Here is a 24575-nt window from a genome sequence, read left to right on the forward strand (position 1 = left end):
GGCTAGAGGAACTGATCCATGGTGGGTTAGGCCTATTTTTTTTTTCTTCTCTAATATAACTGTTATGGTTTGGATTTTAGGCTTGGAATCAGTTGCCTTGTTTCAATTGCAGAAAAACAGAGCAGTAGTGTCTAATACTCGATTGAGTTGCAAAAGTAAAGAGGATGAAAATGGAAGTAAAAGCAGGAAAAATAAGGGGATGCCTACCTTTTTTAACATATTCAAAACAAGTTAACAAGATTGATGCGAATTCAACATAAATTGGAACTTGGATTTCCATACATCTTGAATAAGAGATTGACTTATATTTGAAGGGTTTTGAGAGGTTCGTCTAAGGACATTTGAGATTGCAGTGAGAAAATTTATGATATTAGGTGACAAGAATTTACTGTCAGGTGAATATAACAAATTCCAGAAACACCAGAAAGGAGAGGGTGAGAGGAATTACAAAGAAATCGTGCACAAAAAAAAAAAAAAAACATTTTTTAGGAAAAGATGCCTAAGGGTAGAGCAATAACAACTGTTAACTATTTGCATAAATTAGGATTTTAAAACATGTTTAGAGACAAGTGGCTTTCTTTTATTGGGTTAGTAGAAACATAATTGAATTAGTAGAAATTCCGGATTGGTACTATTGTACCACATCAAGAGTGAATAAGCCAGTGATCTGTACATTTGACCACACCCTACTTTATATTGATGATGAGTCCAGTCCAGATCTGCAACCTATAAGGTCATTACTCATTAATGGGGAGATGTTTCCACGGGTGCGTATGGGTAGCAGATCCAAGCTTGTGAATCAATGGCTTGTCTATTCTTGATTGGTTAGATATATTTTTTTTGGTATTCGGTGTTATGCACCATTAATAACTTTCTCTTTGACCCCCTTTTCCTAAGGCTGCATTTGTTTGAGGTATAAATGCATATTTACACCGTTAATAACTGATGCTCTGGACCAATGAATGATGTAAAATGGAACCGATGCCATGCTGGGATGTACTTTTTTGTTGTTTGTCATTCATGGCTAGGGGTGGCAATGAGCCGAGCTTAAACCCAATTCAGTAGTTCGATTGTTAAATAAGTCGAGCTCAAACCTAGTAGAACTCGGCTCGTGAGGTTCTAGAATCCTAAGATTTCTTTATATTCTAATTACTCTAAAATTGTATTAATTATCTCTATAAAGATAAGCCTTATCCTAGTAAGATAAGTCTTATCTTAAATAGGATTCAATCTAACCCTATCATAGATTAGATAGGTTTCATCCTTGTAAGTCTCTTCTCTGTAATCTATATAAACAGTAAGAAAGAGTTGAGTAAATCAATCGACCATTGTTCAAAACCTCTGTCTTGTTCTGCTAGTGGGACTCATGGAAACTCAACTTTCCTCAAGCAATTTACCCATGAAAACCTTTCCCTTCTCTTAGATGGATAAATTACTTTCTTAGGAAGAAGTTAAGAATACAAAAACGTCCATTAAATAAGGTTTAGGCCTTAATTTGAGAAGAATACAAATAATACAAATATATACACAGTACAAATACAGGTTTTGAAATACATAATAGAAGGCTTTGCACTGTATATATTTGTATTTGTACTCCTTCCAAATTAAACCTTAAAACAAAAAGATTTAGAGTTAAATTTGGTAATAGAAAAACTTATCTATATAATTTTAATAGAAAAGAATACGAGTAAATACACCTGCCCTGAGAAACATGTACTTAGATAAATAATTTACGGATAAATGATGAAGAGGAAAAGTAATTAATAAAATTTGTTCCATCTTTCTATTTCTTTCATATTTTCTATCAAACCAAAGGCAACCTAAATGTGTTGGTTGGGATGAACACTTTTACAAATTCCTTAGGTTCTTTTTATTTGCAATGCAATTCTATTTGCATCACTACAAATCCATGGAAGTGTAAATTAGAAAAGTGCATTCTCGTCCACTTTAACTTTGGGTTTAATTAAAAAAGACTTTGTGTTTATTTTAATTTCTTTTAGGTTTTATTTCACTTTATTTTAATGTTTTCAACCCATTGTTGACTCGGCCGGTCGAATCGTTCGAACCATCACTTGGCCAGGATTTTAGGTCCACTTCAGTCAAGACTCATTAGACGGTCAAAAACCATTGACTTGGCAAAGAATTGTTCAACCTGTTTGGTTCGACCGTTGACCCGTTCGACCCAGTGACCAGGTCACGGGTTGCACACTCAATACATGCAAACTTTCAACGGCCATAACTTTGCATTCCGATGTCTGTTTGGGGTGATTATTTTTTATTTTGGGTAACTTTTCAAGATCTATGTATCCCAAGGAGCCGGTGCCTTGCCCTGCTATTTTTTGTGAAAAAATCCCCCTTTTTGGCCTTAAATTAAAAATTTTAATATTTTTTATAAATAAAAAAATTAAAAACTTTATTAAAAAACATAAATTAAAAATAAAATAATACACATAACATATCTAAAACATATTTATACATTATTTATTACTAAAATATATATTTGTACACACACACACATATATATACATACATATATATATATATATATATGTATGTATGTATGTATATATGTATGTATATTGATGATGCGTGATCCGGTCTGTCCTAGCTGCCGGTTACCTCGCTTCTGACGAGATCGGAGGTGCCTGAAACAAGGGAGAAAATGGAGGCTTCCGAGGAAGAACCCGGTTGGAACACTCCGAAGCTCAAGTTAGTGTTCTTCAGAAGACAAGGGAAATGAGGAATTCTAAGACCAAAAAATGCAAGAATCACATACCGTTTTCTTTGTGAGATGGGGGCCTTTTATAATCACCCCGTGTGCTCACTTCCATGCCTCTGCCAGATCGGGTCACTTCCTTCTGTCAACTGCCAGTTTGGGTGTCATAACCTCCACTGCCAGTTGCTAGGGCCGCCTTTGTTCGTCTGGGATGGCGGTGGCAGGTGGCCGTTGGATGGCGGCTGTCATGCGTCAGTCCTCTGATCGGTCAGGTGCGCCGCCTCCGTGTACGGTCTCCTGGGCGTCAGGTACGGTTGCTCAGTCAGGCGATTTGAAGTCGAAGTGGTCTTTTAATGTGAAGTCTCGATTTCGGGTAGGAGTATGGCCCGAACTGCCCCTAGGTGGGTAGTTCGGGCTTTCGGCCTTTGGTGGTCTTTGTAAGGCTCAGGACCTCGAAGGGAGAGCTCGGGATTGTTTAGTTCGGAGCTCGGGTGCAGGTTCCTTCGAGGGAGCTCGGCTCTTTAGTTCGGAGCTCGGGTTGTGGGCCTGCTGCCATGCCGAGCTGGCGTTTCTGCCAAGTCACTCTCGGTTGCTTCCACGTGTCGGATGGCCGAGGGGTCGGGTCAAATCTTCCTCCATCAATTGCCCCCCACTCCCCGTGCTCGGGGTCTTGACCCGACGTGGGGAGTTCACGGGATGACAGGTGGATTTGCCTCGGCACACTTTGGCCTTGATCAGGAACTTTTCTGGTCCGGTCTGCTTGTGTTCTCAGCTCAACCGGGGTTGGCTTGGCTCGACCAGGGGTCAGTCCCGGGCTGCGTGTGGCTCACGCGTGCCAACGATTTTCAAGTTTTCAAATTTTTGAACGTGCGCGCCAAACAATTTTGAATTTTCGAATGTGCGCGTTGAAGTGTCTTTTTGTCGGGGAGTGCGTAGCTGACTTTGCGGGGAGCCGTTGGATGGTTTCGATCTTGGCCGTTGGTGCGCGGGTACAGTGGCTTTAAATAGTGGGGGGACCCCCAGTTACTTTCCTCTGTTATCCTTCAACATTTGTTCCTTGAGCTCGCGTCCAAGCAGGCCAGCTCGCGTCACTCGTCCATAGTTCGGTAGCTTTTCCTAGTGAGTCCTCAGTCTTCTCTGTTTTTGATGTCTAGTTTTAGTAGCACGGATAGCCCTCTAGGGGGGTCGGACGCTGGTTCTACGAATCGAGCTGCTGCCCCCGACTGCCTTAGTGAGCCCAAGGGGGGGCCCGAGGTAGAGCTCGAGGAAGAGCTCGAGTTTGAGCCCGTATACCGAGTCACATCGGGTAGTTTGGCATCCACCTCCCGCCGAGGTCGGGTGCCAGATAAGTTCGGACCTTCCACTATGACGCCTGAAAGGCTTTGGCCCTTATTGTCCAGTACAACATGCCCGGGGAGTATACTTACTTCGTACCTTCGGGCGACTTTCCTTGGGAACACGGTCCGGATGAGATCGTGATATTCCGGGAGCAGCTTGTTGCTAGGCTGCGCCTTCCCTTTCATCCTCTTATCGTCGAAGTCATGAACCACTTCGGCGTTACTATAGGTCAGCTCCATCCGAACTCTGTTCGTAACCTTGTTAGGACTATCTCCCTGTGCTGCGAGCACTACCTTCCTTTAGACTTGGAAATCTTTTCAGCTATCCTCATGCTCAAAAAACAGGCGGGTCCCCTGCCCAGGCGTAGGAGGGCGTACTACTTGTCACCTCGCTCGAGCTTCAAGCTTTTACACGACCTTCCAAACAAGGTCCCGACATGGAAGCGGGACTACTTCGTGGTTCGAAGTGCTACGGGGTGGCCGTTTCCTACTGAGTGGGGTTTGGCCACTCTTGATCCTGGTGTCGTATTAGATGAAGGCACGGTGAAGGGCCTCCAGGACTGGGCCTGACAAGGGCTCAAATGCAAAGCCTATCTGACGGAGGATAAACTCATTCAGGTCGGTCTGAGTTTGGGTAGGTTTCTCGCTCATAAAGATGCTTTTGTTTCTGCTTTTATTCCCGTCTTCTGACGCCGAGCTCCTTTTTGCAGGTGTTATGGAGGCAGACAAAACTCGAGGTGCAAACTTGATTGCTGGCATGAAGCGGAAGAAGCGAGTTCGCGCCGATCCTTCCCGGGTGGCGGAGCCCGAGGTACCGAGGACGGAGCCTCCTGAGGAGCCCGAGGTGCCCCCTTCAGTTTAGGAGGCGGCAGGGGCTCCCTATGCCTGGGTTGCACCTTCGGGCTCGGGGAGCCATGGTGGGATTGGGAGCGTGCTGACGCCGGGCTACGCTCTCCGAAAAAGCAAGGCCGCCACTTGTCCTGAGGAGGTCGCGCAGTGGGCCGATCTCCCTACCAATCACATAGGTGCTTGGGCTGCAACTCACGCCATGGTGGTAAGTCGGAGTGTTTTTTTTTTTTGCAGAGCTGATTTGTCCTCATTCTGGCAGGTGAACTCCTCTATCTTGCTAGATAGTTTTGTATGCCCTTAGCTTCAATCAGAATGATGTACTTTATGAGTTTATTGTAAATGAATAAAAGTGTATATTTGATTCATGTTCCCTTAGTATGTTTCTGTGTATTACCCTTAAACTGGACACTTAATGAGACTTGTGTTAGTTTAGAATGTTCACAGCTAGTGGGTCGGTCTGGGGAGACCTATCCTGACAAGGCTGACATTGTGGTGCCACTAAGTCGGTTGTGGTGGCCTGTCTCAGCTGCCAGGGTGAGACCCTAGGCACATACAGTATAGGATTAATTGAATCTTTGAACTGGACCAGATTTTCAGTATTGCCCTGGACCTTGGAGATTGATGGGCAAAACAGGAAAGTTACACCCGACCCCTAGACTCGATTATGATACTGCACTAGGTGTCGGATTGGGCTGTCTTTGATGTACCAATCAGTGAGATCCTTAGCGGGGGTCAAAACCTGGGTATGTTGGGACAGTCCAGGAATTCATCTGAGTGGGTGATCATAGTGACAGTATCAGCCCCTTTGTCGGATAAAGGTAATGATCAGGGATGCACTCTCATTGATGGAAACCAAGACTGCCGACAGCTGATTTCAACCGTTGAGATTTGTTTTATATATATATATATATATATATATATATATTATGGTTTCTCAAATGTTTGCAAAAAGGTTTTAATTCCCGGATCCATATAAGTGGAGAGTGCAACACTGTTCCTTGCAGCCGAGGGAGAAGTCCTCTCTTGTCGGGCAGTGTGTGATCATTATGGGCTGAGAGGTTGAGTGTAAGATCATTGAGGATAATACCTGATGGGTTAATCTTGCATCTGCCCACAATCCCTGGGTGTTACAAGGTGGTTTGGCCCAGGGACCATTTAGGGTAAGTGTTGGGCCCATAGAGCCCATTCGATGGGTTTCAGGGGGTGCACTGTCTTTAATAGTGTATTCGGCCAGGCCTTGTAACAAAGGCTGGGCCAAACCCATGTGGCTGATGTGTAGATCAATGCTTGGGTCCCACGCCATACAAGGAAGCCCAATTGGGCAGCAGTTAGAAAGGTTAAGTGAGCATATAAGCTTAATGGGCCTAAAGCCCATTTCGAACTGGGCTATTCATTTAGTTAATTAAAGGGGTGAATTCTGAGATGGATTAGCAGATAGGATAGGGTTTTCACCCTATCCACTCAGAGAGTCTAGATCTGAATGTGATTCAGATTTAGAAACCTCCTAATGAGATTAGGAGAAAGCTAATCTAATCTGCAGATTAGATAAGGGTTTATCCTATCACCTAAAGAGAAGTCTTATCCAAATATGATTTGGATAAGCTGCTCCTAATTAGATTAGGAGCTGATCTTTTAGGTTAACAAAAGAAGGGGGCGGCAATCTAAGAGACTACATCATCAGATTTTCTTTAGTGCTGAAATCAAGAAGAGAGAATTCTGCACCCTGCGAATACTCTCTTGCCGCCTCCTTGTTCTTGCCGCCCTGTTTGCTAGTTCGATCTCTAGTTGTGGGAGAAGTCAAGATTGGATCTTGACATCAGTTCTTTGAGAAAGGATTGAAAGGAAGCTGTGCTCACGTACCATTCTACTGATTCTTGCGAAGGATAGAGTTTTGGGGAAGAACACTGCTGATTCTGCTCCATCCTGCACTGCGCCTTTTTCAGTGGGAGCAGTCTTTGAATCCTTCCTTGGGCGTGAACACCTTCGTTGGGAGATATTACTTCTCCGTATCAGGTATAATTCTCTCCTACTCCTTTTGGTTCAGATCTGGTTCAATTTAAGGTTCAAGAATGATCATTGAAAATATGATTTTTTAAATAGGGAATGTGATTCTCAGTTGAAGGGAGAGAAAAATTTTTTGAAATTCGCCCCTTATTCCGCAATCTTTGGGCGTTCATGGGATGGATCTCTCATCCCCTTCATATCCATGCCTTGGCGATCCAGGCAGAGAGACGCTTGAGACGGGCAGAAGCTGCCGAGGCTAAGCTATCGAGGTCTCAGAGAGACAAAGAGGCCTTAGGAATGGTGGTGACGCATATGGCCGATCTGAAGTTGGACCAAGAGCACCAGGTCGAGTACCTTCAGGAAGACATTAGGGAGAAGACATAGATCTTTTCTCAAGCTATTGAGGAGGCGAAGGCAAAAGCCGTTGAGGATTATATCGCCTCGCCACGCTTTGACGACATGATGGTGGGCTTGTACAGACGGGGTTTCAAGTTGAGCTGATGGATGATAAGGAACACGAACCCCGACCTCGATACCAGTGCCTTAACCACCTCGCGCATCACTAAGGAGATGGCTGCCGCAGCTGATGACGATGCGGATTCCGAAGACGAAGCGGGTCCTTCGGGTGTTGTCGAAGTCCCTTCTGAAGGCGAGGAAGATTGACCTCTAGGCTTGTGAGCTCGTTTGTATTTTCTGTTTGTGTTTTTTTGTTTTTTTTAAACACTGTAAAGCAAACATTGAGCAATGAAGTATTTTTTTTTTCTGTTCAAATATGTTGTGCAAATATTCTCCATTTACTGAAGTGACTATACCCGAGCTGCTAGACTTGTGCCCCGAGGCGAGTTAACATAGTAAGGCTATGTGCCCGATCTGTTCTCCACCCCAGATTGCTTGTTGATGATGTGCCGAGGTCATCTTTAGTTCGGTATTCTGCCCCTTTTGGTGCCGAGGTCCTTGTTAGCTCGGCATTCTAAGCCTTAGGGTGCCGAGGTTTTTGCTAGCTCGGTAGTGGCTCATGGCCTGCTTAGTTTGTTAACTTATAAGTAGAATCGTCTTAAGTTGACGATGTTCCATGCCTGGGGTATCTGTTTACCCTCCAGGGTCTCGAGCTCGTATGCTCCCCCGAGTACTCTCTTTACTTGGTAGGGTCCTTCCTTGTTCGGCCCGAGTTTTCCAACGCCGGGCTCAGGTACCATGATTTTGCGGAGGACTAGGTCACCAACGCGAAAGTTTTGTTTCTTAACTCTGGCGTTATAGTACCGAGCTACCCTTTGCTGGTATGCTGTGGTTCTGATGTATGCGAGGTCCCTCACGTCGTCAAGTAGGTCGAGGTTGGTACGTAGCTCGTCTTTGTTAGTATTGTCGCTGTATGCTTCCAACCGAAGTGAGGGGAGTTCGATTTCGACTGGGATGACTGCCTCCATGCCGTAGGTGAGGTTGAAGGGAGTTTCTCCAGTGGCGGTCTTCTCTGTAGTTCAGTATGCCCATAGGACGCTAGGAAGCTCGTCTGCCCATAACCCTTTAACTCGGTCTAGCCTGGCTTTTAGTCCGCAGAGGATAGCTCTGTTCGTGACTTCTGCCTGACCGTTTGCTTGTGGGTGCGCAACCGACGTGAAGTTTTGCCGGGTCCCCATGCCTTGGCACCACTATTGGAATTTGATGTCTTCGAACTGCTTTCCGTTATTGTAGATCAGCACCCGAGGTAGCCCGAAGTGGCACACTATGTTCTTCCAGAAGAAGTTCTGGACGTTTCGAGCTATGATGGTTACGAGAGTCTCAGCTTCAACTCACTTGGTGAAGTAGTATACTACCACTACTAGGAACTTCCTTCCTCCTGTTGCTGGCGGGAATGGCCCGAGTAGGTCGATACCCCATTGTGCGAAGGGCCATGGGCTGGTGAGGTACTTGAGGTCGGCAGCGGGCTGATGGTGAATATTGGCGTGCTTCTGACACTTCTAGCACTTCCTGATTAGCCCGACGGCGTTTGCTTTCATTGTTGGCCAATAGTACCGCTGTCGTAGTGCCTTCTGAGTGACGACCCTACCCCCCAAGTGTTCGCCACATAGGCCTTTATGAATGTCGCAGAGTACGAGCTCGGCTTCGGGAGGTCGCAAGCAGCGCAGGTAGGGGAGCGTGTAGGATCTTCGGTACAGCTGTTCGTCTATCATGACGTACTTGGCTGCCTGACGCTCTACCCTCCTAGCGGCGTTGCATTCCGCAGGGAGGGTTCCATGTAGCAGGAAGCTCGTGAGTGGATCAATCCAGTTCGGTTCTGCTTGGGCGACAGGAGCGACCTCCTCTGCCCCCCGGAGAATGCTAGGACGAGGTAACTCCTCTATGTACACAGTTCTCATGGTGTTGTCACTGGTGCTAGCTAGCCGAGACAGGGCGTCGGCCTCAGTGTTCTCTGACCTCGGGATTTGCTTGATGAAGTGTGACTGGAAGCTAAGCAGTGCCTCTCTTACCTTTGCCATGTAGGCAATCATAGCTGGCTCGCGGGCTTCGTATTCCCTTGTAACTTGGTTGACCACGAGCTGGGAATCACTACAGATAACTATGTGTTTTGCCTTCACCTCTTGTGCCAGAGCTAGCCCTGCTATCAACGCCTCATATTCCGCCTCATTGTTGGATGCCGCAAACTCAAAGCGCAGTGCATACTCCAGTTTCGTGCCACTCAGACCGCGAAGAACTACACCGGCTTCGCTGCCTTGCTGGTTTGAGGAGCCATCTACATGAAGGATCCAAGGCTCTTCATCCCAGTTCGCGCTTGGCCTAACTAGGAGAGATACCAAACTGGGTGTGACCTCACGGGGCTCGAACTCAGTCGGCCTGGAAGCACCGAGCTCACCCGAACTGGGAGCCCTGTGCTCAACCGGGCTAAGGTCCTCGGAGCAGAACGTGAATTCTGCAATGAAATCCGCCAAGGCTTGGGCTTTGGTGGCGATTTGGGGCTTGTACTGGAGGTCGTACTCACTGAGTTCGATGGCCCACTTTATCAATCGTCCAGAGACCTCAGGCTTGAGTAATACTTGCCTCAGGGGTTTGTCGGTGAGGACGATGATGGTATGAGCTTGGAAATACGGGCGGAGTTTACGGGCCGCAATGACTAGCACATAGGTCAGCTTTTCTATCTCTAGATATCTCGTTTCTTTTCCTTGCAATATCTTACTAACATAGTAGATGGGTCGTTGGACCCGATCTGTTTCCTTTATTAGTACCGAACTGACCACTTCGTCGTTTACCGAAAGGTACAGTTCTAAAACATCACCCTCTTCAGGCTGGGTCAACATCGGGATGCTGGCGAGGTACTTCTTGAGCTCATCAATTGCGAGCTGACAGTTCGGGTTCCACTCGAACCCTTTGCCTTTTATTGCCTTGAAGAAGGGCAGGCAACGGTCTGCTGACTTAGACATAAAGCGACTTAGAGCGGCTATCCTGCCATTTAGCTCTGAACCTCTTTTACTTTTTGGGGTGCTCTCATATCTAGGATGGCCTTTATTTTGTCCGGGTGGGCCTCAATACAGCGCCGGTTGATGATGTACCCGAGGAACTTACCCGAGGTGACACCGAAGACACACTTGTTTGGGTTTAGTTTAATGCTAAATTGACATAGAATTTGGAAGACAGAATGCAAGTCTTGTATTAATTCATGTGGAAACTGTGTCTTGATGACCATGTCGTCTACATAGCATTCTATCTTCATGCCAATTAAGGGCTGAAACAGCTTATTCATGATTCTTTGGAAGGTTGCCCCAGCATTTTTCAGTCCGAAGGGCATGACCTTGTAGCAGTACAGGCCGAACTCGGTTATGAAGGTGGTTTTTTCCTCGTCAGACGGGTCCATCGTGATTTAGTTGTAGCTCGAGTAGGCATCCAGAAAGCTTAGCAACTCATGTCCCGAGGTCGCGTCCACTAGGTGGTCAATCCTGGGGAGGAGGAAGCAATCTTTCGGGCAAGCTCGATTCAGGTCGGTGTAGTCGGCGCACATGCGCCACTTGCCGTTTGCCTTTTTTACCAGTACTGGGTTGGCTACCCAGCTCGGGTAATGAACTTCCCTTATGAAGTCTGCTGCGAGGAGCTTCTCGACCTCCTCATTGACTGCCCTCTAGCGTTCTAGGGCTAAGTTGCGTTTCTTCTGTTTAACGGGTCTGACTACAGGGTCAGTACTGAGCTTGTGAGTTATGAACATAGGGTCTATGCCGGGCATTTCTGTCGCGGACCAAGCGAAAACATCTAAGTTACCAAGTAAGAAGCGTACCAGTTTGGATCGCAGGGGTTCTTCAAGGGATGCTCCGACCTGAAGTAGTCTGGCAGGGTCCTCTGCCGAGACATAAATGGGAACAGTTTCCTCTGTTGTTGCATCTCGCTCCTCCTTCTGTTCCGTAGGTCGCTCTAGTTCAAGGTCGCTGGTTATCTTGGCCTTTCCCTTGACGGCGGCAACGTAGCACTTGCGGGACTTGAGCTGGTCGCCCCGCACTACCCCGATGCTGAAGTCCATTGGGAATTTAATGGCCAAATAGTAAGTGGACACCACAACTTTTAAAGCGTGGGTGATCGGCTGACCTACTATGGCATTGTAGGGGGAGGGGGTCGCGACCACCAGAAAATCGTGACTGATTCTTATCGTGCTAGGCCACGTGCCGACTTCCATAGGTATTGTGACCTTTCCCAGGGGTCTGACGTCTTCTCCGCTGAAGCCGACTAGCGGGGTGTTCGCGGGCTTTAAGTCACTCTCTCAAAACTGGAGCTTGTCGAAGGCCGCTTTAAAGAGGATGTCCGCCGAACTGCCGGAGTCAATGAGTACCCGTCGGACTTCGAAGTCGTTGATCTTCCTCTTTATGACAAGTGCATCACCGTGGGGGTAGTGGACCCCGCGCGCATCGTCTTCGATGAAGAATATAGGGTCTTCCATCCTAGGCCACTTCGGGGGATTTCGTTCTTCTCTGGCGACTTCCCGGGTTGACACGCGAGCTGCTGCCGAGGTGCATCCTGTCACGATCGATCCTCCAACGATCACGTGGATCGTCCCCCGAACTGGTCTTTCCTCTGGGGCTGCTTCTATGGTTCCGCTGGCTGGCTGCTAGACTTGGGAGCTTCTTTACTGTGCTCTCCCTGCCGACCTGGCTTATTACTATTATTATCATTGTTGTGCTGTACAAAATTTTGTTGATATCCGCGACGGATGAGTTCCTCTATCTCGTCGTGGAGATTATTACAATGCTCGATGCTATGACCGTGGTCCCTATGGAAGCTGCAGTACAAGTTTTTATTCCTCTCGTTCGGGTTTCCCTTCAGACGGGATGGCCACTTCACATATGGGGCGTCTTTGATCGTCATTAAGATCTCGGCCCGCTTCGCGTTTAAGGGTGTGTAGTCCGTCTGAGCTGCTAAGGGAGCTCGGAACGGCTGGCTCGGCTTCGTCTCCCGAGCTGGGTCTTTCCTTCTTCTGTCATCTGGGTTGGAGGGCTCGCCTTCCCTCTTCCTTTTCTCGATCCCGCTTTTGGTCCTTTGGTTGATCTCCTCCTCTGTTCTCATGAATTTGTCCGCGAGCTTGAGGAATTCACCCACGGTCGTGGGCTGGCTAACTACCATGTGCCACTTGAACTCCTTGTGTGTCACTCCTCTCTTGGCTGCCGTGAGCTGCACTGCGAGGTCCAGTCGCGGTATCTGCAAGCATGCATCATTGAACCGCATGATGTAGCCCCGGATGGACTCTCCTTCTCTCTGGACTACTCCGAAGATGCTCTCCTCAGTTTTGGGGCACCGCTTGTTGGTAATGAAGTGCGCGGTGAAGACCTGCACGAACTGGGTCCAGCTTCTTATTGACCTAGGGGCCAGGTTCCTATATCAGGTGCAGGCCACTCCCTTGAAGGTGGTAGTGAAGGCCACGCACATGCAGGATTCACTGGCCCTTGCCAGGTGCATTTGAGACTGGAAGGCATTGACGTGGTTGTTGGGATCGATGGACCCATCATACTTGTCTAGAGAGGGGAGTTTGAAATCTCTGGGCATGGGGACTGCAAGGAGTTCTGATGAGAGGGGGGAAGGGATTGAGAGAATAGGGGCAGCTTTTACCTCGTCTGAGCTTGTCTCTTCTTTACCTCGGAGCTCGGGCAGGACGCGGGTGGTAGTTCGGAGACTTCGCCATCGTCTTCGTTGCTGCTTAGAGGGCCTGTACTAGCATTGCTGGCCTCGGTATTGCCAAGCTCGATGGGCCCGGACTGTTGGTTGTCCGCCGCTAGGACGCCGAATCGGTTCTCTGTGGGCGGGAGCTCAGACTTGGAGTGGCGAGGTGCTGACTTGGCTGGCGAGGTTCCCGACCCACTGATGAGCTGCGAGGCGGGGGTGATTAGTCTTTCCCTTCGGCCCGGGGATGAGGCCTGGCTCTTGGAGGGGTTCTGAAGTTGGGAGGCTTCTCCTTGGTGAAGGCGTCCACCTTGAGGGGAGGGCTTAACCGGCTTTGGAGCGGGGTGCCGAGGTGGAAGCTGTAGTTGGTTCAGAGGCAGTTGGGGAAACTGTTGTTGATAGTGATACTGAGAGACGTGGTGCAGTACTTGGTGTTGCTGGAGCTGATGCTGTTGGAACTGCTGCATTTGGGTTTGCATTGCCCGCATGCACTGCATCAAGTCATCAAATTGGTTTTGGTTAGTTGTCAGAGGGACATCAGTTGGTTCGGCAAAGGTTGTCTCGACAGGGAGAGGAAGGGGAACATTCACAGGCGCCACCATGTTTGGCACGTTGAGGCTAGGGATTTCGTCCGTCGATAGGGAGACGGTGAACTGTCTTATGCACACAGTGGCGGGCTGGGGGTGTTCCCCTACAACATTCAGGTTGTGCCTGCTGTTGCTGGGAGAAGCCATGGGAGCTAAGGTTTCCTTGAGAGAGAGTTAAAGGTTAGGGGAGACTTTTTGAAGTCTTCCCACAGATGGCGCCAATTGATGATGCGCGATCCGGTCTGTCCTACCTACCGGTTACCTCGCTTCTGACGAGATCGGAGGTGCCTGAAACAAGGGAGAAAATGGAGGCTTCCGGGGAGGAACCCGGTTGGAACACTCCGAAGCTCAAGTTAGTGTTCTTCAGAAGGCAAGGGAAATGAGGAATTCTAAGACCAGAAAATGCAAGAATCACATACCCTTTTCTTTGTGAGATGGGGGCCTTTTATAATCGCCCTGTGTGCTCACTTCCATGCCTCTGCCAGTTCGGGCATCATTGCCTCTGCCAGATCGTGTCCCTTCCTTCTGTCAACTGCTAGTTCGGGTGTCATAACCTCCACTGCCAGTTGCCAGGGTCGCGTCTGTCCGTCTGGGATGGTGGTGGCAGGTGGCCGTTGGATGGCGGCTGTCATGTGTCGGTCCTCTGATCGGTCAGGTGTGTCGCCTCCGTGTACGGTCTCCTGGGCGTCAGGTATGGTTGCTCAGTCAGGCGATTTGGAGCCGAAGTGGTCTTTTAATGTGAAGTCTCGAGTTTGGGTAGGAGTATGGCCCGAACTGCCCCTAGGTGGGTAGTTTGGGCTTTCAGCCTTTGGTGCTCTTTGTAAGGCTCAGGACCTCGTAGGGAGAGCTCGGGATTCATTAGTTCAGAGCTCGGGTGCAGGTTCCTTCGAGGAGCTCGGCTCTTTAGTTTGGAGCTCGGGTTGTGGGCCTGCTGCCGTGCCGAGCTGGCGTTTCTGCCAGGTCACTCTCGGTTGCTTCCACGTGTCACATGGCCGAGGGGTCGGGTCAAATCTTGTTCCGTCATATATAAATATATATACTTAATACATATATACACTTACAGTTGGTTGAACCGGTTGCTGCCTCTGGATCGGTTTTTAAAACATTGCTTCATTTATGCTGCAAACAAACATAATAAAATTTAAAACCCATAGATATAAATCAGAATTTGCATTCAACTGATTTAGCATATGCATTCCCATGCTTTTGCACCAGTGCAAATAAAGTTGTATTGCAAACAAACTAAACCCTAAGAATTTCCCTCAACTCTCTTCTGTTTCTCTTATTTTGTATCAAACTAAACACAGCCTAAAGGACTCTAAATACTCTTATATTGGACCCTCGGCTTGTTGGTGTGCTACTAACAGAAGTATGTTCAATGGCTTTTCAACTGATTCTTTCTTTTCTCATCAATTCTTTTTGGCCACCTGTATTACTAGTTTCTTTGATCTCCTTGTCGTAGGGATAGACTGATAGTTGTACCAGTCTGAACAAACCAAATTCATATATAATTTTGTTTTCTGTGTGGTATACAACATCCTTTCTGCACAAAATAACTACACAATCCTGCATCTAGACACAGTTTTGCCATGTGGCTAGCTGAGGCAATTAGTTCACCCATGTTTTCCGATGCCATGGTTCCATGCATCTTAGCTCGAGTACGTGGGGTCAATGAATTTCAGCCATTTCAGCCATTTCTAATACCAATCCCTTCATTGTCTTTAGTCCATTAATGAGAGGGAGATATCCCTTCTGGCATGTGGCAGATGGCCCCTTCCAGAATCCAGATAGGTTCTAGATAGGTGATAGCGGATGTGATGATCAATGGGTTAATACTCTGACAGACAGACAGCCATTAGAAAAAATTAGGCTTGTCCCCCGGGGGCCAGGGCTTAGTAACTTGACATGTTCTCCCCCCATATTAAGAGAATCTGATCCACCACTATTATAGTCAGGTGTACCGAGTACCGACATGGGTATATACATGGTTTAAGAAGTCAATAGAAAGATAAGATTGCACCGAGCTCAAGAGCCAACAGCCAACTAAAAATAGTGGATCATATTCGAGAGATCATTAATGGCTACTCGTCTCTATGGAGATCTATAAATTGGCATCAGATGAAACAAGTTTCCTCATCCTTGTTGAGATAGTTTCTTTCTTCTTTCTTTCCTGTGTTGATTTGAGTGGTTTTCGGTGAGGAAAATGAGTTCCAAGGTTGTTTTACTTTTGGGTCTTGTAGTTGTTCTTCTTCTCATATCTTCAGAGGTGGCAGCTAAGGAATTGTCTGAGTCCACCAGAGAAGAAAAAACGCGTACGTCAATTTCTCGCTTCTTTCTTTTATCATTTCATACGTTGTTGTCCATGCATGATCAGGGAAGCTATATATCTGATTAATTAATGCCCAGGCAAATACTGCCTATAGAAGAATTGAAACAATCCCATCGATCCCAGGCTTCAACCTAGCTAGATGACTGTTTGGCTCTTGGGTCCATGGCGTAGTATGTCCTGCTTGGCTGGCTCCTATATAAGCACTTATTGGCTACGTACTGATCCCAACTCTTATTTTGAATGCAAGAAAAACAGGACGTCTATTCTAGTTAGTTCTCTTGGATGGCCGGCCGGCTGTAATACCACAGTCTGCTGATTGCTACGTACTTTTGATCACCTATCCAATATGATATGAGGCAAATTAAACTTAGATGATGATCTTGCTCATTGATTAATTGGGTGGCCGTTATTCTTCTAAACTAAGCATAAACTTCTTCAAAGTTTCTAAAATTGTCTTTGATTTTACACATGCATGCAGAGAAGGAAACGGAGGCAAACGGAGTTGATGATGCCAAGTATGGTGGATACCCTGGTGGCTGGAACCCAGGAGGTGGATACCCTGGTGGAGGGTACCCTGGACGTGGAGGATATGGTGGATACCCTGGACGTGGATATGGGGGATACCCTGGACGTGGAGGATATGGTGGATACCCTGGACGTGGTGGATATGGTGGATACCCCGGTCGCGGTGGTTACGGAGGAGGCTACTGCCAATACGGTTGTTGTGGTGGCGGGGGGTACTATGGAGGCGGCTGCCGACGTTGCTGCTCCTACCTCGGCGAGGCGCCTGACGCTGAGACTGAAGCCGACCCTCAAAACTAAAGTGTCGCGCGCATTGGATTGGACTTTGGAGTGGCGTCTCAACACTCAATACTCAATACTATGTTAGTGTTTGTGTGAGAAAGTTTGATACATATGAATAAGGAAGCATGTATGGATTCCAAGTAACTCATTCATGCTGATGCTGAATAAGGAAGCATGTATGGAAATAATATTAACTAGTTTCTTACAATAAATGCTGTTTGACTTCTCCCACTTTAACAAAACATCTCTTTCCAATTAAGCTTTGACTTGTGTGTTTCAAAAACGATTATCCATTTATCATATTCATATTTGAGAGAATTGACTGTTCAGCTCATTTCAGAATTCTTAGCCGTGAAATGAATTTTGACGGTGGATTAATGTTAAATTCATGGACAGGATGCTGTTTATAAGGGGGCTACTAACTAGTAGAATATAGAGGATTGTAATTTCAGAATTCTACAGTGAACTGCAGTGTACTTTTTCATTCATATTTTATCACTATGATGATACGATCAATGCTGATACTACTTTCTTGGTCTCTTAATCCTAACATTCTTAGACATGTTTCAATTTTTAAGGCATGTCTAAATGATATTAATCCTTGTATTTGCTAATAGGTCTAGTTTTATTTATTGCCTTTTAAAAACCTAAGTAGAGGGTTGCCACCTTGAAATTTTCTTAACCAATATACAAACTAAGATCATTATTACATTACATGGGAACCGGTTGCCTGATCCATCCTATCCAATCAAGTATGGTCTCATTCAATTCGATTTATATATTTAAATTTGTATTTTCACTAAAGATCCATAGGTTCAAGTTTTCGTATAATTTTATTAATTTTTATCATTTTGAGTTAAAGTTATTAATGGTATTTAATATATAATTGCAAACAAAATTTGATTTGAGTCCAAACCTAAACAGATTTGACCTGATTCATTTGCAGCTACCCAAAGTTATATAATTTTGTTCTAGTCCGGATTAGACCTGTTCATGAGCTGGGTAACTGTCAGGCTTACTATGGGCTTGGGTGTTTTAAATAAGCCTTGACCAAGCCTGAGCCCGGCCCAATAATATTATATTATAAATAATAAACAATATATAATAATAGATATTAGGTAATGACTTATATTTTGTTCGAATTTTGGTGTATACTTGTATCTTGGGTAGCAATATTTTTTATGCATAGAATGTGTGATATAATAGGAACAAGTTAAAATAATGTGAAATCAAAAGTTAAAACTAATTAAGATATTGCATAACAGATTTATCAAAAAAAAAAAAAAAGATATTGCATAACAGACTTTGGATTCATGCTAAGGCTCAAGAATAGACTCAATAGTCAGGTCAGGCTCGGGATATCCTGATCAGCTTCAATTCTTGATGATTGAATATCCTATAAATTCAGTGCGTGTTGTGGACTGAGATTTAACTCGACCCACTTCAATTGCCGAGTTGTATGACATTCATGTTGCAATTAAGGACTACAGTCTTATACTTTCCATTCAGTCTTGTCTCTTTACGAGAATATCTGATCTCTTACGGACAAAACCCTACCCAAACCAGCCCATGCTTACAGCTGTATCTGTATTTGCATCTTACTATTCGTGGGGAGATGTTTCTAATATACAACGATTCTTGTGGGTAGGAGATCTGAATTGTCCTTAGACACGTGTTAAATAAACAAATGATGAGACACCTGCCCTGCCCTAGACTAAATGGAAGTGTAAGAGATCTAGACCTGCAATAAATAGATAATTTATTGACATAGACCTTATGATGGATTGAAAAAAGGGCAGGATTGTCACAAACAAAGGCACATATTATGATATCGGATTTGGTGCTCACATCACACTGTTATCACAACCCCTTTCAGCCATGCATTGAGAACATCTTGCCATGAATAAAAAGATACAAGTATGAAAATGTTCCCAATGTATGGCTGAAAAGGGCTGCATGTGAGAGTTGTACTTACAACCACAGCCTATGAAAGTCCCAATCTGCTAACCAGAACACTATCCATAACCACAAGTTTACCTATAAAACAGCCGCACATGGAGAACATCTTGGTTATTGTTAAATGGGGAGATGTTTAATTATAGTGTCTTGTGGATAAGGTTTAAAGTATTAGTATTGGGTATTATATTAATAAGCTTGCATACAGGTGCATATTGTGATTCGCTTTTGAATATGTATGAACACGATGAAATGATATGGATATACTTGAATATATTGGTAAAAATCTCATAAGTAACCCCACAAATGTATCAATATATAACAATAAATAAAAACTTGAAATAACTTTGAATAAAGTATCTATACATAACAAATACAAACTTTGACGGCTTATATAAAGAAATATATTATAATCAACAATATCGGGAGTCTAGAATATATACATATCATACAATAACTTCACTAATAATACATCAAACAATATTTGAGATTCCAACCTACTAAAAGTTCACTACAAGACACGTTAAATTGTTGTTGGAGAAATAAGTTTGATAGGTTCATCTTGTAGTTTTTCCTTGGTATGAAATCCATTTAGGATATATAAAATAAATGTTTTTTTTTTTTTAATTTCAAAATTTTCCTAAACATTAAGAAAAAAAATATTTTTGGCATAAATTATTGTTAGATCAATGAGTTCAAAAGATCATTGATAGATTTTTTCCTACAATAAAAATAATTGTTAACATATAAAAAATCACTATGATTACTTTTTATAATTTTATTTGTTGGAACAACTTATAAATGTTAAATATTTATAATTTTCTTTGTTGGATGATAATTTAAATGATAAATATTTTTTATCAAAAGAAACAACATATTTTAGGTGAATTTATTTCTAAAGGAATTTAATCCTGAATCTTTCTTGAACTTAGAAAATAACAATGGTTGTTATTTGTCAAGACAATCGCTGTTAGATATCAAAATTTCAGGAAAGAACTGTAGTGCTAGAAAGCCATAATATTGGAAGAGCTTTGAACACTCAAAAACCCTGGTTAATTTTGATGAGTGCCACCTGATTGGTTTAAACCTTTTATGAAACCGGTTGATTGGGTACAAAAATTTTTGGTATCATAGTTGAACGCCAAAGTTTGCTTTTCATCATAAAAATGGTCGAGAAGGGGTTGTTGCCCTTTCAGGTTTATATCTCTTGAAACTAACAAAAAGAAGTTGTTTTCATTTTAAAAACAAAATCATATGTATTGACAAATACTTCCAAAGTGAAATTTTCTCAATTTTTTATTGTTTTGGCCACCAATTCCCATGTCAAACGGTCCAACTGCCTGATCCAACCCTAGGTCGGACGGTTTTGGGGTCCAAAACCAGACTTGGATCCATGACCAATTCTTGGGTCAACCAGTCCAACCATCCAGTTCGGTCTGATTTTCAAAACCATGTTGTAGACACAAATCTAGAGTACAGAGAATCTAAAACCAATTATAATTTTAATATATTATTTTGTTATAAATATTAATTAATTTAATTATATATACACTAATATCTAATATTTTAATTACTGAAATATTTATTAAAAATTATAATATCATGATGAGTTTGTCTTGTGCTAGTCCTAACTAAAACGTCGTTACAAGACATTGAGTTGGTGCACATTTTCTGAGACACGCACTCCCTTGTGGTCGTCCAACAAATCATTGAACTATAGAAAAGAAAAAAGGGCCTTGTAATCCACAATAGATCAATTTAGATGTAATAAACAAATAAAACACAATAAAAAGCTTACAAAATAGTTGATTATGTATTTCTTGGTTGGAAAGTTTCACCATTATTTCTCTCATATTGCCATAAATATAATGACTTTTAAATTAAGAGATCTAATATCCATGTGTTAAGTTTAAAAGAGTATTTGTTCTTTTTTTTTTTTTTGGGTTTAGAAAAATAACACTAATTTATTAAATTTTAAATAGAGAATGTTACACTGATAGATATATGTAGATGTATGACATTTCTCACAATTAGATACATGCACTCTCTCTCTCCATTAGTAGCTTTCAGAAATAGTAATGGGTTCAAAGACGTCTTGAATTTTCAAGGTTTTTAATCAATATGATTTTATTTATAAAATTATCAAGTAAGAAATATCATCATGTGCGAATAGAGGTGCCTTCTTGTGCTTCTAATCACATTTTTATACCCTCGTATTTGGCAAACAAAAGAGAAGAAATGTTATTTTAGGTTTGGCGCCCAAAAACACACGAGGCGCCAAACTTCTCTCTTCCCCTAGCCTCTCTCTTATTCTTTCCATTTCTCCCTTTATTCCAATCGAAGCATTCACTGTAATTGCGTCTCCCTTCTATTCTCCACTCCGTTTTCTTCCACGACACCAGTGCTGCAAGTCCCAAGAATGGTCAAGATTCCAAAGGTCATAGCCTGAGATTAAAAACGGTCAAGGGGGAACTAGTGCGAAAAGGAAGAGTAAGAAATAGTGACGTTACAGGTTTCTTTTTCTTCACATAGGCTTTGCCAGTATTTGGCGATTGAGTTGGTGAAGAGTTACGCGACTATGATCGATTCTTGCTGTGCGACCTCTGCAATCGCCAACGATATCAGCATTTCACATGTTACCGCATCACCCTCTACCACCACTAGCTTTTTTCTTGCTATTGGTTTTATTGTTATATATTTATTGCTACTGTTAGATTCTTTGGAAACGAAAAGTTCTATTGAGAGATTTGGTTATGTTAAAGAGAACGAAGGGAGAATCTCTGGCATTGGGTTGGATAGGAGTAGTGAGTATGATGGAGGTCCAGCTCACGACCCACCGAACCAGCAGGTGACAGCTCACAACTAGAGGGGAACTTGCATCGGATAATGACATTTAGAGAGAATCATGTAGCGGATAATGGTGACAGCTCACGTATCCAACATGCATTGGATGATGGTGGCTATCGAACGGTGGACGTCAAAAGCATCCTGAAGAAGAATTCAAAGATGTTTAGAAGTCCGGTTCCTAGTTGTTTTAGTTGTTTTACAAGTTTAAATTTCCTAGTTATTCTACAAGTCTACCAATATGTATTATAAATAATTCTGTTATGAATTTAATAGAGATATACAAGAATTCCTTCGCCACTCTTTCTCTCTCTACTAAGTCTACGCTTAGTCTTTACGTGAGGCTTCACGACCGAAGTCGCTCGATCGTCTAGTGCTGGTATAATCCGCCCGGTCAAGTGCGTCACGCTGCATCAGGTGGTATCAAAGCGGGAGTTCGCCCAGTTAAATGGCCAATCAAGACGGTAGCAGTCGCAACCAACTCCGTAACGGAGATCAGGGATTACAAGTTGTTTGGAGAGTAATAGAAAAGCAGCGTACAACCAGTCGTAACATTGAGCAACAGTTGGCAGAGATCGCTGGACAACTACGAATTTTGTTACGAGAGGATGTTCCAAGGAATAGGGATAACGCATTGCACCAAGCCGGAGGAGACGACCACGGTAGACCAATCATCGATCCTATACCCAGGAACCCTATTCTTGATGATGATAGCGACGATGAGCTAGAATTCGGCGTTGCTCCAGTTATTCTTGGTGATGGCAGAACAGATAGGAATTGGCAAAATCCCGTCAATTTTAATCATTGTTGGAATAATGATGAATTTAAATCAAGGTGGATATTCCTACTTTTAGTGGAGATCTGGATATAGAGGGCCTTCTAGATTGGATCACCGAGGTCGACCGTTTCTTCGAGTACATGGATATCCCGAAAGAAAGAAGGGTGAAATTAGTAGCTTTTCGATTGATGAGAGGAGCATCTGTTTGGTGGGAACGAATGAGATAGACTCGGATCAGAGAAGGAAGAGGTCCACTTCGAACATGGAGGCGTATGAAGCAATTAATAAGAGGTAGGTTTTTACCTCCTGATTATGAGCAATATATGTTTGAGTCATATCAATGGTGTGCGCAAGGAACAAGAAGCGTGAACGAGTACACCTCCGAATTTCTGAGATTGGCTGAACGAAACCAGTTATCAGAAAGTGACAATCAACAGGCAGCCCATTATTTGAGTGGTTTGAAACCTTCTATCCAAGACAAGATTGGCGTCCAGATGGTTCTGAGCGTGCAAGAAGCAAGGAACTTAGTTCTAAAGGCTAAGTTAATGTTCCAAGAGAGAACCCGAGCTGATAACTATCGACGGTATAGTGGGAGCGACAACAGGTCGGCAATAGTCGACAAGGGCAAGCCAACCCAAGGAGTACAACCTTCCCACCTGCCGAGTGTAGCTAACGCCAGTAAGACCGCCACGGGCGGAAACACTTGAGGTAATACTTCAAACCCTCCTAAAGTCGTTAATCCCTATGCAAAACCTACTCCTTTTAAGTACTTCAAGTGCAATGAAGTTGGGCATAGGTCTAGTGACTGTCCCAGAAGAAAGGCAGTTAACATGGTGGAGAGAGATGAGGAAGAAGTTGGTGACGATGAAGTATATTGTGGACTGATGGAGAGGACGAAGAAGGTACCTATGATCATGAAGAGTACACATGCATTGTGAGGAAGCTAATGCTATCTCAAAGAAGCAAAGATACCACACAATGACACCGACTGTTTTGCACTAGGTGTACGGTACAGGATCAGTTATTCGAATTAATTATTGATAGCGGCTGTCAGGAAAATATTATCGGCAGGGATGTGGTACGAAAACTGCAACTAAATCCTAAGAAACACCCGAACCCTTACACGATTGGTTGGATCAAGGAAGTCGGGGGTGTACGCGTAGAGGAACACTGTAAGGTTCCATTCTCTATTGGTAAGTATACTGATGAGGTTTATTGTGATATTGTGGATATGGATGCTTGCCATATTTTGCTTGGTAGGCTTTGGCAGTTTGATGCAGATGCCAAACACCTGGGTAGAAAGAACACATACCAAGTCGAGAAAGAGGGTGTGCGCTATACACTATTACCCATGGCAGAAAAGAACCCAACCAAGGCTTCAAAGGCAGAAGAGAGGAATTTTCTTACCATAACACACTGCCACTCTGAATTTGTAAGAGAATGTAAGGATCCTCGCGAGGTCCACTTACTGGTGATAATGGGGGAAGGTGTGAGTGAATCACTAGGGGAGAACAAAATTCCCGTGGAAGTGCAGGGATTACTCGACGAGTTTCATGACGTAGTTCCTAACGAGTTACCTAATGAGCTCCCACCCATGTGAGACATCCAGCATCACATTGATTTTGTTCCTGGTGCTAGCCTACCTAATCTGCCACACTATAGAATGAGTCTTAAAGATAATGAGATGTTACGAGAGAAGGTAGAAGAACTATTGAGAAAGGGGCACATCCAAGTCAGCATGAGTCCATGCGCAGTATCGACATTATTAACACCGAAGAAAGATGGGAGTTGGAGGATGTGTGTCGATAGAAGAACAATCAACAAAATCACTATTGGCTACAAGTTTCTCATTCCTAGGATGGATGACATGTTTGATCAACTTGATGAGGCTGTGGTCTTTTCCAAGATTGATCTCAGGAGTGGTTATCATCAGATCAGAATCTGTTCCGGAGATGAATAGAAGATAGCTTTCAAGACCAGAGATGGATTGTTCGAATGTTAGTCATGCCTTTTGGACTAACTAACGCACCCAGCACCTTCATGAGACTGATGAATCAGGTACTACGCCCTTTCATTGGTAAATTTGTTGTGGTATATTTTGATGATATCTTGATTTACAACAAATTTGTCGATGAGCACATAGGACATATCCGAGAGGTATTGAGTGCATTAAGGGAGAACAAACTATATGCTAATCTAAAGAAGTGTACTTTTATGAGCGATAGTTTGTTGTTCTTGGGTTTCA

General features: G+C 44.0%; 1 protein-coding gene and 1 long non-coding RNA gene across 2 annotated transcripts; both read left to right on the top strand.

Annotated features, from left to right (window-relative positions):
- Window positions 1–15614: 15614 nt before the first annotated feature.
- On the top strand, window positions 15615–16994 carry LOC148802921 (uncharacterized). Its single transcript, XR_016081292.1, has 2 exons — window positions 15615–15931; window positions 16427–16994. It is a non-coding gene; the product is annotated as an uncharacterized LOC148802921 (long non-coding RNA).
- Window positions 16995–23160: 6166 nt separating this feature from the next.
- On the top strand, window positions 23161–23930 carry LOC109115689 (uncharacterized). The gene is made up of 2 exons (XM_019199915.1): window positions 23161–23232; window positions 23346–23930. The coding sequence occupies exons 1-2, from the start codon at window positions 23161–23163 to the stop codon at window positions 23928–23930; spliced, it is 657 nt and encodes a 218-aa protein (XP_019055460.1).
- The last annotated feature ends 645 nt before the right edge of the window (window positions 23931–24575 follow it).

The sequence above is a fragment of the Nelumbo nucifera genome, chromosome 1 (assembly GCF_055504915.1).
Source record: "Nelumbo nucifera cultivar China Antique chromosome 1, China Antique-T2T, whole genome shotgun sequence".
NCBI classification, from domain to species: domain Eukaryota; kingdom Viridiplantae; phylum Streptophyta; class Magnoliopsida; order Proteales; family Nelumbonaceae; genus Nelumbo; species Nelumbo nucifera.

What these genes read in the sequence shown, in the direction of transcription:
- LOC109115689 (XM_019199915.1), top strand. Translation starts at nt 23,161, where the DNA reads ATGGTGGAGAGAGATGAGGAAGAAGTTGGTGACGATGAAGTATATTGT. An exon ending in TGATGGAGAGGACGAAGAAG is followed by an intron (nt 23,233 to 23,345) that starts GTACCTATGATC and finishes TGTACGGTACAG; the next exon opens with GATCAGTTATTCGAATTAAT.